At 26.8% G+C, this 17,095-nt stretch overlaps 2 protein-coding genes across 2 annotated transcripts in view; one reads left to right on the top strand and one right to left on the bottom strand.

Annotated features, from left to right (window-relative positions):
- LOC101241018 (E3 ubiquitin-protein ligase synoviolin B) overlaps window positions 1-11,946 on the bottom strand; it is a 59,726-nt gene extending 47,780 nt beyond the window's left edge. The window contains exon 1 of the mRNA XM_065805419.1: window positions 11,371-11,946. Coding sequence (XP_065661491.1) covers window positions 11,371-11,514 — 144 coding nt within the window. The 5' untranslated portion in view covers window positions 11,515-11,946. The remainder of the gene's footprint in view (window positions 1-11,370) is intronic.
- Window positions 11,947-11,962: 16 nt separating this feature from the next.
- LOC100215781 (coiled-coil domain-containing protein 97) lies at window positions 11,963-13,123 on the top strand. Its single transcript, XM_065805420.1, has 2 exons — window positions 11,963-12,673; window positions 12,810-13,123. The coding sequence occupies exons 1-2, from the start codon at window positions 12,034-12,036 to the stop codon at window positions 13,007-13,009; spliced, it is 840 nt and encodes a 279-aa protein (XP_065661492.1). The 5' UTR covers window positions 11,963-12,033; the 3' UTR covers window positions 13,010-13,123.
- The last annotated feature ends 3,972 nt before the right edge of the window (window positions 13,124-17,095 follow it).

The raw sequence follows: 17,095 nt of genomic DNA, 5'->3' as shown, positions 1-17,095 counted from the left end.
CAATGGATTTGATATATGGTTTCCAAGAAAGATCGGAAGTAAGAGTTAATCCCAGATGCCTTGTCGAGTACATTACCGTTCATAAATATAGGAAGATCTAAATTATTGCAATAACAATTGACTAAAAAATTTATTTAAATTTAAATTTATTAAATTAAATCTAAATTATAATTCACTAGCCACTGAGAGCTTCTAGTAGAAGTGAGATCCTTTCCTCAAATGCCCCCTCCAAACAATCAGAAAGTGTTGGCTTCTTATCGTGACAAGAATAAATGGTAGTATCATCAGCGAATAATGCCACCTTAGAAGTCAGAATATCTGGAAGATTGTTAATGTAAATTAAAAAGAGTATAGGACCAAGGATTTAACCTTGAAGAACTTCATAAGTTACAGATAAAGAAGAGTGCTGTCCATCAAGGACAACTTTTATACTACGATTGGAAAAGAAGGATTCAATAATCTTAAAGATGTTACCAGATACACCAAAAGAAGAAAGATTATGGAAAAGACCAGCATGCCAAACTTTATCAAAAGCTTTAGGAATGTCAAGAGTGATAGCCTTAACCTCTCCACCTTTATCTAATGCACAAAATAACCTATTGGTTATTACTGTTAGCAAATCAGCTGAAGAATATGAAGATTAAAATCCATATTAATAATCAGAGAGTAAGTTATTAGATTTAAGATGAGAGATTAAGTGCTTGTTAATTGAAGATTCAAAAACCTTGCTTATGATAGGAAGAAGACTAATGGGGCGGTAGTTGAACAAATCAGATCAATCTCCAGAATTTTTGAAAATAGGGATAACAGATGCCACTTTCCAGCAGGCTGGAGAACAAGACTCTGATAAGCACTTGTGAAATAGTTTTGAAAGTATAGACGACAGCTCCGGAGAACACTTCTGCAAGACTATAAGAGGTATGTTGTCCAGACCACAAGCTGTAGAAGAGTCTAAGCAGGAAACCATTTTAGATACAGAAGCGGAAGTGATGTGAATGTCAAGTAATGGATAAACCTCTTTGACGGCTAAATCAGATAGAACTTAACTAGTGGAACCAGGAGATGATATTGATGAAAAGTTCTTAGTAAACAATTCACTTTGTCTTTAGGTGAGGTGACAAAGTCTGAACCATACAAGAAAAGTGGAATAATAGATCTGCCCTTATTATTGATACTGGTAAAGATTCTACTGAAGTTAGGAGAGTCTAATTTTTGAGATAAAAAACAAGATTTAACAAACTGAGAATAGCAGGATTTGGCGTTAGACAAAACGTTTTTACAAATGTTTCTGGCAGTAATAAACAGACCTCTGTTTTCTGGAGAATTGTTTTGCTGATAGATATGGAAGTAATGGTTTCAATTGGAAATTGCAACAGGACAATGTGAGGAAAACCATGGAGAAGAGTGAGGTTTGACCTGGAATCGTCAAGAGGGAATAAAAGATTCCATGCCAGTCTGAATCCACGAAGTTATGCAAGAAGCACATTTGTTGACAGATGAAAAATTTCTACCCAAGGGCTATCACAAAGAAAAGCACAGAAAGTGTCCCAGTCAGCTTTAAGGTAGTTGTAAGAGGTAAAATGATAGAGGGATTCAAATGATGAAGAAGAATGAGATAATAGTTTTAGAGAGATCAAACCATGATCAGAAGCACTTAAAGGTAAATATGGAGATATAATATATAAGGGTAAATATGGATAAAGAGTGAAGGCTCGGTCAATTTGATCAGAAATAACATCAAAAAGAGTGCAGTCTTGAGATAAAGGAGAGCAATGAAGAACAAAGAAAAAGGCGATAGAGTGAAGTGGCGCTAAATAAAAGCACATAAAAGAATAGTCTGTGGATTCAAACCTAGTTTCCCGACAAATGGGTGAATTCTTATGAGTGTAAATGCCTCGGCCAAGCATGTGACTCTTGGAGTCTTTACGAATCAAAGGAAGATAATCATCAACACTAAGATCACAAGATGAGACAGCTGAACTCAAATTAGTCTCACAAAGAGCAAGTAGGTCTAGTGAACTTTGTAGGAGATAAGACTCAACAGGAGAAAAGTTACTTCGAAGACCATGAATATTAGTGAAAGATAGGTTTAGAGAACTTGGTGATGATGGTTTTTTGTGTTTTATAGTTTTTGGTACTTTATTCATTTTTAAATTTGTAAAAGAACTTGACTCAAAGTAAAAAACCCTAAGCAATAACAAAGGGCTCCAAATGTGGCCTCAAAAATGCACACCAAAAGTATGAACAGGGACAACATCCATGCGCAACATGGCACTGTTAATAATTTAATAATTTTCAGCTGTTAATGGAATCAGCCTCTCTGAGAGCTACCACAGAGTTTGGGAAACCTGACTACCAGCAGGCCTCAGAACCATACAGAACCAATATTAGTAAAGATTTCCAAAAAGTTACAGAACTGCACTATATATCATAGTCACAGCAATTGTTTAAATACAGTTCATAAATGATCATGCACGGAAGTTGTGAATTTGTCAATTTCATGAAGTTATTTTTATGAAAATAAATTGCTGGTGAGTATTTCAAGTGAACTATTATACTGCTACGACTCATATTTAATATATTTTCGATGAAAAATAGCAGTCATAAAATATTTCTAGCTTGAGTATAGCATTTTGAAAACTATTGTATATTTTTCAAACTATTGTGACATTTACACACAAAAAAAAATAAAAAGATAAGTATATATATACTTTATTTATTCAGGTAGCCTAAAATATGATAAAAATCGCATTTTGCTTGCGAAAAGATTTGCCTACGCATTCAGCAGTTTTGCGTCACCAAAAACTTTTATCTTTTAGAATATTTAAATTATCTTTTAATATCATTTATGTGACGTTTATTCAGAAGAAATAAAGTTGTAAGTAAAAGCATTTAACCGCAATTGTAAACTTATAGACTTTTCGTTAAAGAAACAGTTTATTTAATAACTTTTTTGCTGTTGTTAAAAATTAGTTAAAGAAAAGAAAGTGTTTTAAGTTTTATCTTAAGGAATTAAATATATAAATTCCTTTTAAATGTATAAATTATTTTTGTCATAATAGTTTAAAAAATGCACGATTTATTTTGATGTAAATATTTTATTAATAAGATAATTTATTTTAAGTTTATTGTCAATTTAATAACGTAAAGTTTTAATGACATTTGTTTAATTTATGAAAATAAAGTATGGTCGCGAATATGTTATCAGTAACTGATAAAACTCTTTATTGTTTAAAAACACTATTAAAAAGAGTTCACAAAAACAATAAGAAAAAATTTATTAATAGCTAATAAAATAACTAAAAACCAACTGTAAAATTATAAGAAAATAAATAAATATTGTTATGTTTTTTGACAAAATATTTTTTTCAAAATAAAATTGAAAGAAATGATAAAAATGATTTTTCAAATAAGAACTAAGATTTTATTTGTAACTTTTGTTATAGTGAGAAAAAAAAAATGTCTGTATGATTTTTAACGCGTTAATAAAATAACTTTAATTACAATGCAGTACTTGAAAATACGCTAGTGACGCAATATAACTTCTAACAATACATTTTTTTATATATATTTGGTGAGTTGAGTTACTTTGAAAAGTGTTATGCGTTTTTGTTACGCAGCGAAATCTCATAACAAGGCCTGATATATATGTGTAAATATATATATATATATATATATATATATATATATATATATATATATATATATATATATATATATATATATATATATATATATATATATATACATAGTACTTTTTTCTCCTAGAATGCACTGGAACATTCTAGCACCTTTTTTTTTTACATATAAGTAAACATTTTTTCCTGTATTTTTATATAGTGAACTAAAGTTAGTAAGACCTAAATCTCAGTTTCTCTAAAACTTTCAAGATTTCTTATCTCAGTTTCTCAAAATTTTCCATAAGTGTTAGTTTTTACAAAAAAACTAAGGGAAAATTTGGAAAAACTAAGTTAAGAAATCTATCAATAAGACTACAGTTAAATGAAAGAGAAATGATTCATGTATTCTGTGAATAACTTGTAGAAAAAACATATCCTAAAAATTTAGTTCATTTGGTACACGCTCTTCATACTATCCCTATTTCCTCAAGTGAATACAAACAAGAATTTTCATAAATGAGTCTGCTCATCACACTAACCAGGGTTTCATTAACGACCAAAACAGTTTCAACATTTTTATTCATCAAATTAAAAGGCATTGCAAACTAGCTTTCATCTTATAAAGTATATTCGTAGTTGTTTAGTAGAAGGCATTCAGCTATAGATATTAAGAGCCAGGAAAGGAGATGAGATGAAAATACTCTAGGATTTGTTAAAGAAGTTTATAGTTTTGTATAGTTCGTATCTTATATACAGTGCCGTGACCCCTCATCCCACTCCGACCCCCCACCTACCCAAAAAATAACGCCTGTCATTATTTTGAAAAAAAAAGCTTCGTATATTGGAAAATGGCTTTATTTGTTCTTGCCATATTGGGTATGATGTGTGGGGAGCCCACCAACAGCTATATATATGTATAAATTTTGTTTACAAGTTCAATTGCTGATTTCTGCTTAATTTTTGACATGTTAAAATTAATACACGTGAGTTCCGGCACTTTTTTTTCTAGAAAAAAAGGACTATATATATATATATACATATATATATATATATATATATATATATATATATATATATATATATATATATATATATATATATATATATATATATATATATATATATATATATATATATATTCGAATATAAAGCATAAAAAACAGCTGCTTACAAACTAAATTTATTCTTCGTAATACTTCGATTTGCTTTTGCACAGATCGTCATCAGACGTGCTTTTGCATATAATATATATATAAATATATATATATATATATATATATATATATATATATATATATATATATATATATATATATATATATATATATATATATATATATATATATATTATATTATAATTATTGAAAATGTAACTGAAAAATCGAAAAAACATCATTACAAAATTACAAACAAACAATTAAAAGAAAAGTTTGAAAAACTTTATAAAATGACTTACAATAAACAAAAGCAATCAAACAGATTGAATAAAAATATAAAAATAAAGTTATCGCAAACTCAGTTAGACACCTCCACAATAAATCTCCTGAATCTTGGACCAAATTTTGCTCCGTCATTTAAAAAGTTGCCTGATATGGAAATTTTAACACCGATCGAATCTTTTGCTTTACATTTAGAAAAAAAGAGTAAAAAATCTGATGCAGAAAAGATTCGAAAAAACGTGAGTAAAATTCTTTTTAAAAATATAAAACATAGATTACCTGATAATTTATCAAAAGAACAAAGATTATCTTTAAATAATTTGAGAAAAAAAATGAATGGTTTAGCAGTTTATCCATTTGATAAAGGAACAGGATTTGTACTTATAAACGAAGAGGACGCATTTTATAAATTAGAAGAGGAAATTAAACACTCAGTAACTATCAACTATGACCTGACTCAAACCCTTATGACTAAATTCCAGAAACTATTATGCAGGTTACGAAAACAAAAAAAGTTAGATAACAAGACTTATTTTCAAATGTACCTTTCTGACTGCGTACCTCCACGTTTATATGGAGTCATAAAAGCTCACAAGCCAGAAAAGAACTATCTAATTTGGCCAGTCGTTTCTACTATAGGTACCCCACCATATGGATCATCAGAGCATTTTGTAAAAATTATACAACCAACCTTAAACAAAAACAAAACAAAATTATTAAACTCCTCCTTGTTTGTCAACAAAGCGAAATCTTGGTTAATTGATCCTAGTGAAATTCAAGTCTCTTTTGATGTGGTGGCGTTATATTCCTCCATTACAATTAACAGAGCAATTCCTGTGATTATCGGTATTTTAAACAACGATATTAATAATCTTAAAAAAAGAACCAAACTAACTCTACTAAGTGATATACATGAAACGATCGAACACTGCTTTAACCAATGTTATTTTTTATACAAAAATGAGATTTATACCGAATTCGGGACCTATAGGTTTGTCCTTAATGGTCGTAGTTGCCGAAGCGTTTTTACAGCATTTGGAAACAAAAGCTCTTATTATTGCTGAGGTTCATTTTTTGCTAAAGACTTACAGAAGGTATGTAGATGACAGTCATGCAAGTTCGACTCAATACAAAAAGTTTCTGGAGTTGTTAAATGAACAAGATCCAGCAATAAAATATACTTTGGAAAAAGAAAACAATAAAAAAGAATTAAACTTCTTGGATATAACTGTAACCCAGGGCTCAAATTAGGCATATCGCGATTACTTTTCGCACCTTCACGATTAGTTTCTTCTTAAAATTTGTTTTTTCGCGATCTTTCTTTTTTTTGTGATTATTCTTTTTTTATTTTAGAAGATTGATACTCTATTCGTGAATATTTAGAGTTCTTTTACAGTACAGTAGTACAGTATTACAGTAGTTTTAACTGCAGTGACTTCCGTAACGAAATTTTTTTTTTTTAAAGCGGAGCATAAAGTAAAAGAAAGGAAAATAAAAGATTTAGAAAATCAATTAGCAAAAATGTTCAAATGCAGGAAAAAGACCGTTTGTTTAAGGAAGGAAAAATTTATAAAAAACAAACGATTAAATACCTATTCGAATTAAGAAATAAAAGATTTTGATTGAAAAAATAAATAAAAGTTAATTGATTGAAAAGTCACTTTCTTAACTCGAATTCTCAAGGGCTTTATTCCGATTTAGCTCATTCATTATGAACAAATTTAATGATATTTTTATAAGTTTATTTTGCGAAGAAAAGTGGAAGTCAATATAGACTCTAAATAGTTATTAAAAAAAAACTTTAAAGTTTGTTAGTACACTTGCTAATTTTAAATTAATAACAATAAATGGATGCAAATAAGGACCACAGATGCAGATTATCTACAGTTAAAAAGTGGGAAAAACATTTTAATTGCGAGTTAGAATAAGATTTAAATGGAAATGAAGTTATAAGAATAAGATGAAGTTTATGTAAACAATTTGAAAAACAGATAAGTCAAACAAAATTGTTTTCCATGCCCTGTATCAAAACAGGAACAATATCAATAAAAAAAGATTTACTGGCACCGCACTTAAGCAGTGCACAACATAAAAAGGCCATGCAAATTCATCAACAAACAACATTAGGCTCAGTTTCATTATCTAACCATGTTATTCATAATACTCCAATCGAGCATGGTTTACGTAAAATGGCCGTAAAAGACGCTGACTCATTACGGAAAAAGTTTAATATTGCGTATTACTTGGCAAAACTTAAATCCAAAATCAAAAAAAGTGTTAGATCGTAAAAGATTTTATTATTTAGACACATTTTTTTCTTTCGCTTTATTTTATTGAATGAAAAAAGTGAACGCTAACTTTTATTAAAAAATACATTGAATGAAAAAGCAATAGATAGAAATATCATGGGAATTTGTTAAGGTTGATAAGGTGATTGTGCGGGTTTTCGTATAATGTTAAGTTTTAACATTTTATCACAATAATGTTTTCGTCATTTTTAATAGTTTTTTATAACTGTTTCAAATTTATAGATTGTTTTGTTAGAGTTTTAAATAAATTTTTTTTACTGTTTAAAATTTATAGAAAATTAAATATTCTAATTGTTTTAAACAGTTTAAAACATGTAAATAAAATAGAAAATGAAATAATTAATTAAAAGAAGATTATATCAAGCTCATTGATTTTACAAAAATACAGCCGTTAGATCTAATGCAATATAATAATAGCAATAATATAAACTATAACTAAAGCTACTTTACAACCGCTGAACATAAATGTTATGACATCTTATGCTAAAATGAGACTTATTATATATGTTATTATAAATAAGTTAAAATAAATAATGCCCCCAATCCCTCCGGCGGGAGTGGAGGAGGGGTTATGAGCAACAAAAAAATTGCGATTAGATTTTTTTAAGTTAATTAAAGAGCCCTGTAACCAATACTAATAACTCATACTATAACTTCGAAATCCATCGAAAATCGGCTATCACTAATATACAAATAAAACCTACATTAAACGTTAATCCAAAAATAGTTATGGGTGTTTTTAAAGGTTTTGTATCTCATGCCGTTAAAATTTGTTACAAAAAATATCTTAATAATGAAATACAGTTTTTAGTAAACATGTTTGCAGAAAATGGACACGATAGATTAAAGCTTGAAACAACTGCTAAGAACTATATTCAGAAAAGAATCAACCTTTCTAAAATAAATTATAATAAAACAGAAACATTTAAATATACAGTTAAACTTCCATGGCTCCCAAGATTAGGTCCAAAACTAAGAAAAGAACTTAAACCTTACAACGTCAGAATAATATTTACTACACCACCTACGTTAAAAAATCTTATGCAACAACAAATAGCAATCCCGGTGTCTATAAACTCACATGCTCTTGTGGCAGTATATACATTGGTGAAACAAAAAAGAAAATTTTAACGAGATGCATTGAACATCAAAAAAACTATTTAAAAGGTAAATGGGATGCATCTGGTGCAACCAAACATGGTCAAGAATGTAATGGTATGTTTGATTGGTCAAATCAGAAAACTCTAGCAATAAAATCAGAGTACGATAAACGTAAAGTTAGAGAATCACTTGAAATTAATTACGCCTCAACATACCAAGAAATAAAACATGCTCCAATACTTCTCAACCGTGACAATGGCATTAAAATTTCTACAAACAGTTGGAGACCTCTGTTTAAAAAAATTATCCAAAAAAGGAATCAAATAATATTTGCTAGTTTTATATTTACGTTATTATGTAATCATGGCTTCTTTTTAATGTCTTCTTTGACGTTTTTATGTTATATTTGTAACAGTTTTTTTGTATTATACTTTACGTCTGATGACGATCTGTGCAAAAGCAGATCAAAATATAACGAAGAATAAATTTAGTTTGTACGCAGCTGCTTTTTATGCTTTATATTCAAATAAATATATATATATATAAGCTATATATATATGTATGTATATATATATATATATATATATATATATATATATATATATATATATATATATATATATACATATATATATATATATATATATATATATATATATATATATATATATATATATATATATATATAAGCTAATAATAATTCAAAAATGTAGCTTATATATATATATATATATAAGCTACATCTTTGAATTATTATTTAATTTCTGTTGTCATATTAGATCATGTTTTTAACTCTCAAATTTGACCGCTGTGACTAAATTTATTAAGTTAAGTTGCATTTGTTATAAACAAACTGCATTTATTAATGTTTATTTCTCTTTATGCTTTATTGCTGTTTTAATGTTTTTTTAATTTAGAAATTTAAAAAAATTTAAAAAAGAATAACTTTTTCAAATTCAGTCTTTTAAAATCAAATTGGCAGATATGACTATCCCTCGTTAATATATTTGTTATGCTAGGTTTTAATCATTTTTAACTGTATTTAATGGTTCAGATGCTAAAGGATAGCTAAATTTCCAGAACTTTTGAAAGCTCTCAGAGAGGTTGGAATGTAAAAAAATTTAAAGTCCTACTTCTTGCAAAATTCACCAGAACTACTTGCTCTTTGTAAGACTGATTTAAACTTGACTGTTTTAACTTTAAATCACAATTTTGATAACTATTATTCTTTGATTTGCAAAGACTCCACAGTAGTCTAAAGACTTCGCAGTAGTCGCAAATTTGGCCTGGGTATTTACACCTATAACTTACCTATTTGTTTTGAAATCAGATTTAAATCCTCTCGCTATTTTTTTATGTTACACTTTTTTCAATGTTGTTTCTGAATAAATTAAAACTCTTTCTAATTATCCCATAGCCAAAATATTTGTTATTAACAACTTTAATACTCATTACGCTGAATGGCTTGACTGTAGTACCTCTGACCCTGCTGGATTTAAAGCTCAAAAAAAATTTCTTGCTCAGATAGTCTACTTAGTGACTAGTTTTTCAGACAATCCTAATTTCTACTTGATTTATGTATTGTCTGACCTTGATTTGTGCTCATTTTCTTCTTATTCTTCAGGTGGTTCAAATCATCTTACGACTGCACTAAACCTTTTAGCTTATACTTATAGTGTAGTTCTTCTATATCAGATTTATAACATTGCACTTCTTACGAATACATTGAAATTGATTGATATATTTTATCTCTCTACCAAAAAATGCTGCTTTCTTTATAACCACCAGAATTCAGAAGAGCATGGAAGCTTTTATTTTTTCTTATTGGTTTCAAGCCTCACTCATGGTTCTCCGTTCATTTTCTCTTGGGCAGCTGCTATTTCTAATCATAAAAAAATAAATGCAAAAATGTAATGTCAGAAGTTGGGTTCTAGAAACTTTTGGAAAAAACAGTGTCCTTAGCAAAGGCAAGTGTAACATTTGAAGGACAAGTACTTTTTAATTCATCTCTCGAATCCAATAACTACACTCTTCCTGTCATCCCAGAGAACAGTTTAATCCACTGTTAGACATTTAAATTTTTTCAAAAAGAATTAGCATCTAAAATACTCTAAACAAATTATAGAAAAATCAATTAAACAGTAGAAAAAAAAATAAAAATTTTTTATTAAATAAATTCTATTATTATTATTACCATTATTTCTATTCTGTTTTTGAAATAAAGATAGGGTGATAATAACCAAGATAGGGATAATAACCATGATGATCATGATATGATCATCATGATTATTATCATTATTTTGTTGCCTCTGTAAATACTTTTTCTGAAAATCCAATCTGCTAGATTTTAATTTTTACAGTTTTGTATACTCTACTGGTTTCTTAAAAAGAACCTATTAAATTTTTGGGGTTTCCAGAATCAAACCTAAAAGGTCTTTTTATGATCTGTGTATGACTTTGTTGGCACTTAATTCCTTCATACTTAAGAATTTTTTCTATTCATAGATTACTTGTTTTGATATGCTGATTATACTAAGATCGAGATCTTTTAACCAGCTAGCGTATTGCGTTCTTTTACTTGATATTATGTTTGTTTTAAACTCATTATTGATATCTTTTTGAATATTATTAATGATTATTAACCATTGTTTACACTTAGTTAAATTTAATTGTCTTCTTAATCACTTATTTCAAGTTTGTTTCTTAGCATAATTTACTCTTGTACTTTTTATAATTCATATTGTTATAGTTTTATATCTTACTAACATATTGTCCCATTTCTTAACTTTAGTATCAAATTTATACTTTATACTTATTACCTCATGAACTACATATATTTTATATTTATATTTATTTTGTTAATCATATACATTTTGATCTAAATTTAAAAAAAGTACTTACTGCTAAGCTAGAATTTGATTTTGTTAAGAAAACTACTGATGGATAAAACTGTTTCTTTTGTACAAAAGCATTCGTAATTACAGCTGCTGTAGCAAGAGAAGTGCCAACAGTTATAAGAGCAAACTTCATTTTGAATTTAACCATTCAATACTTGAAAAACTTATAATTTTCTAACTCATGACTCGATTTCATTTGCTTAAACATAAGCTGTATACTTATATAAAGTATATATTGCTTAAACATAAACTTAAACATATATTTATTGTTGAATAATGACAAATAAAAAATTCAGTAGTTTTATTTATTTTAAAAGTTTAAAGAAAAAAAAAAGTAAACGAAGTTCACTTAAACAGATTACTATTTTTTTTTATAAGCTTTTCAACATTCTTGTATTAAATAACTTTATTTTATATTTTATTAACGTTTTTATATATTTTTAACGATCACGTACTCAGTATAACTTCCGCAATTATATTTTATATTCCGCAAAGCTAATTTTATGGTTTGGAATTTAAAGTGTCGTGTCAGACGTTTGATGAAAACAACACCACCATCTTTATTTGCTGAAACAAGTATAATTTCGGGAAATAGAGGGGTATTTTTCAAAAAGTGTCACGATAGTAATGTGCGGAGAAAGATATCACGAATTCTATATTTTTATACATGACTTTTATGATAAAGTTTTGTAAAATCTATTTATTTGCATTGATGGATTTAAAAGAAAAATTTGATACTTTAAATAAAAGTGATATTGATTACCAAACAAGCGTTAGTTTTATGTTAAATCGGATTGCAAAAAGTAGTGTTGTCGTAAAAAGTCAACAAAAAGATGAACCTGATTTATGTTTTGATGATAGATTAGTACTAATCAAAGATATTTATGAAAAATCCAAAACTAATTTTGTTTTGAAATTTGGGCGTTTTCTTTCATTGGAAGAACTCTGTATGCTTGAAGAAGATAATAATTCTGAGTTAAAATTATGTTTAAAAAATTTGAAATGCATGGTTAATAAAACGCAGATAAAAAATCGAAGATACATTTATATGAAAGATGTATTGATGAAAGACGGTTTTTTCAACGATTCTGAATTGCAGCAGAGAAATCCATTACTATATAAACATTATGTCGAAAATTATAAAATCAGAAATATCAGTGATCAACAAAGTTTTTCATCATTTTTATTTGAAAAAATGGATAATGATTGGTACAACTTTCGTTGTGATGTTGAATCTAAAATTTATGAAAATGCTGAAGAAGAGGAAGAGAATAGTGATGATGACTTAAATAATGAACTTAAAAAATGTAACTATTTAATTTTTTTTAGTTTAAATATAATTATAATTTTAACAACTAAATTATAAAATCCTATGAGAGTTTTTGCTGCCTCCTGTCCTATTCATAACATAAATGCCACCAAATACAATTTGGTTTTTTTTAGATATAGAAGATAGCAGTTTAGTTTCTGATAAAGAAAAGTCTCAAATGCAGCAAGAGTTTTTTTCTTTTATGGAAAATAGATTTTTATGTGGAGAAGATGACTTTGATTACAGTAATGTTGATTTAAATGTTATGCATTGTGATAATATTGGCGATCAAGATTTAGAAGATCAATATTTTGATGCTGAAGATCCAGATTAACTCTTAAAATTTTCGCACATGTCAAAATTATATTTTCATGGCTCAGTATACATTGTTATGAGTTTGTAAGGTTTGTATTTGACATTGTTGCAATATTACATATTTATAATCGAATCTTTGTTATTTTTATCAGTTGAATATATATATATATATATATATATATATATATATATATATATATATATATATATCCATCCATCCATCCAGTCAGAATCACGTGACTATATCACGAAATCAAAAGTGACCATATTGAATTGGGGGAAAACAAACTATTCTTTCTTATACGCAAAGTTAAGAAAACATTACTTAACAATAACTTTATGCACTACAATTACTTTAAAAATTATTCAAAAGAAACTAGCAAATAGATGTCTGCAAAGTGTAAGTCTTTTAGGTGGTTTTACTTTATTTTTATATACTTTTAGATCTCTGTTTAAATAAAATGACGTCTTGCACTGCTATCTACATATTATTTTGGTTATTTTAAGGTATATAAAGTACTGATATTTTGATATTTATTTACCAGTACTAAATTAAGATGCAAACTAAAAGTAACCCACAAGTAATAAAGTTTCCGAACAAACATAAACATTACAAAATTTTAAGAAGCTCTTGCTTGCTACATGCACTACTATCTACAGCACAGTACATTTATTGTATTCAACCACTTTCTTTTAAGTACTTCATCTTTAGGAAGACTTAAGTTTTGATTTTTTTATTTTATTTTGTCAGTGCAACCAACTGCAACAACTTTTTAGGATTAAAAAAAAAAAACTTAACAAAGCGTAACTGATTTTTCAGTTTGTTTTTCCCCGATTCAATTTTAAAATAATACTTTTAATACAGAGTGACGTCACGCCGACTGGATATATATATATATATATATATATATATATATATATATATATATATATATATATATATATATATATACATATATATATATATATATAAATATATATATATATATATATATATATATATATAAATAAATATATATATATATAAATATATATATATATATAAATATATATATATATATATATATATATATATATATATATATAAATGAAATAGTCTGCTGCTGAGGGCTTCAGTACATATATTGACGCATTTATAAATGCTATAGTAGATATATATATTTATATATATATAAATATATATATACATATATCTACTATAGCATTTATAAATGCATCAATATATGTACTGAAGCCCTCAGCAGCAGACTATTTCATTTATATATATTTTTATAGACTATTTCATTTATATATATATATATATATATGTATATATTTAAATTTTTATAATAACACAATATTTTTGATTCTAGACATGTTGTGTAATATATTTATTACATTTTCAAAAGAATAATTTTACAATAAAACTCTGCAATAAATATTGATAATAGAAGACTTTACAGAAAAATATTAACAGATAAAAAAATATATACATAGTAAACCAATAAATATGATCGCAAAATGACTCAGTAAATAACTGTTTAATATAATCAAAATAAAATAAACTTTCATTTTAATTAAATAGTAAGTTAATGGTATAGAATATATAGAAAGTTTGGTTGAAGCAGTATCCAAAATCTCATATGAATAATAATTAGACAGATTTTTACAATTAACTGATGTATTTAAATGTTTATATATTTATGGGATTTTTTATCAGTCCCAAGGTCCTCATTTATCTTAGTTGTTAAATGTCTAGAGGTTTTACCAATATAACTGGCATTACTGCCATCAAAAAAAAAATTGTAAACAGCACAAGATTCAGTAGCTTAAGAAGTGGATTTTTTTAACAAAAATTTTTTGTATTTTATTAGTAGTAAATAATAATTTTATTAGAACTTCCTATTTTAGTTTTTGTTTTAGTATAATTAGAATAAACTAAATTAAATGGAGGCTTGAAATATCTTGTATTTGAGTTTTTAACCAAGATAGAAACAGATGGGTTCATTTTCTTCTCAATATACATTTAATTTCACTCATTGCAAGCACGTTTAACTGTGCAAATTTTATGAAAACTAGAAAAACTTTATATTAAAAGCAAGCAAATAAATCTACTAAAGCAAGCAATTAAAAGTCTAGGCATAAACTTTATGAAAAACTGCAAATTATTTAAAGTTTATCGAAAATATCTTGGATTCAACATACTAAATGTAAATTATAATAATATAATCTTGATTAAAAGTGATTGCTTTAAAGTACTTTATATAAAAAAATATATGAAAAGAAATTATTAGATATAGAATTAAAAAATTTTAAATCTCAAGTCAGAAATAATTGTTCAATTTTACAATGGTATCTTTTAATTACAATCCACAATAATATTAAAAATAAAGAACATTCAATCATAACTCACAAAAAATTACATTCACTCACAAAATCTATTACTTTACCATTTTAAAACCAAAATATTATAAGTATATTTTCATATACTATATTTTTATTAATATATATATATATATATATATATATTTTCATATACAACAAGATGATTTAAATTTATTAAATTATGGTCTTGGTTTTGCTTTACCACCAATATTTAGAAAAAGACATGTATTTCACAATTCGATTGTATTTCACAATGTCTAATCTTAGAAAACTTAATAAGTTTTAAAGATAATTCTCTTCAAACTTTTTGACCTATAATATCGACAGTTGGGGCATTCAACTACGACCTTGACAAACATCTTTCTCATTTATTGTCTCCACATATGCCTAATTTTGCGAGTTTTTCATTTTTATTTGTTGAAGAGTTAAATCAAATTAATGTAAGCAATAACTTTATTGTTTCATATGATGTTGAAAGTTTATTTACAAATCACTTAAGGAAGCTATCAACATAGCAACTGGCTTATTCTTTAAAGATGAGACTTGTTTAAAACAACTTTCTAAAATTCACTTTAAGAAAATACTTCAGATTTCAACTTTCGATTCCCATTTTCTAATTGACAGAAAATATTAGGATTAAAAAGATGGTGTTGCAGTGGGTTCTCCTTTAGCACCCATCATAAACATGAGTTAATAGTTGTCCCTCTTCTCAATCAATTTTTTATAAATGGTTTGTGGATGACATAATTGTTATCTTTAATTCTGATAGGAAGTCTGAGAATGTCTTAATCATCTTAATAAATAACATAAAAACTTCAAATTATTAAAGGAAAAAGAACAAGAAAACCAGATTGACTTTTAAGATGAACTTATTATAAAAATCCAATTCTTTTTCGACATTAGTTATAAAAAAACTTATGTATTAGTTATAAAAAAACTCATTTTGTTGACGTTAGTTATAAAAAACTTTTATGGCATTAGTCATAAAAAAACTTATGCAGGTCTTTTACATTTTTTTTTGTTTTGTTCCCCTATTACAATTTTTTTAGTTTTGTTCCCTTATGATACAAATTTGGTCTTCTACGTTGTTTAATTGATTGAAAATATAAAATTGATAATATTTTGCTGGGATTTGATAAAGGCATAAAAAAAAAAATTTCTTTTACAGAATAATCAATTTCTGCAAAAAATTACTGACTATTAATTTCCACAAAAAATTTATTTTGTGGAAATTGATAGTCAATAATTTTTTTCAATTTCGACAAAAAGTTATTGAAATTAAATCGTATATTGATAAGGAAATGAACCTATTTTTTAAATAAGCACACACAACTTTTTAAATAAGCACACACGCCATTAGTTTTATCAGAAGTGTTTGCGTGTACGCGCATACTCAAACACTTCTGATAAAACTAATGGCGCATCAACAACTTCAAAACTTCAAAGATTTGATATTGTTGATGTGCCACTTGTTTTATCAGAAATGATATCCTGCTTCCCATCAAATTCAATGCAAGGTACTTCTTGGACTTCATCAGCATGCTTTTTAACTTCCTTTTTCCTCAACAACCTTTAACTCTAATGACAAAGTTTTTCTAGATCAATAGCATTCTCTGGTGTTAGGAAATTTAAATCTTTGAGTTCAGCATTTGCTATTAGGCAAGCATCTTGTTACTGATTTTACACCTGTCCATAGCCTTACACAACTCAGGATATTGTTTTGTAAACCTTCTTAATCTCT

Source organism: Hydra vulgaris, chromosome 09, assembly GCF_038396675.1.
Source record: "Hydra vulgaris chromosome 09, alternate assembly HydraT2T_AEP".
Taxonomy (NCBI): Eukaryota; Metazoa; Cnidaria; class Hydrozoa; order Anthoathecata; family Hydridae; genus Hydra; species Hydra vulgaris.
The sequence above is the reverse complement of the archived record's forward strand: the minus strand, read 5'-3'. Positions and strand labels throughout refer to the sequence as shown.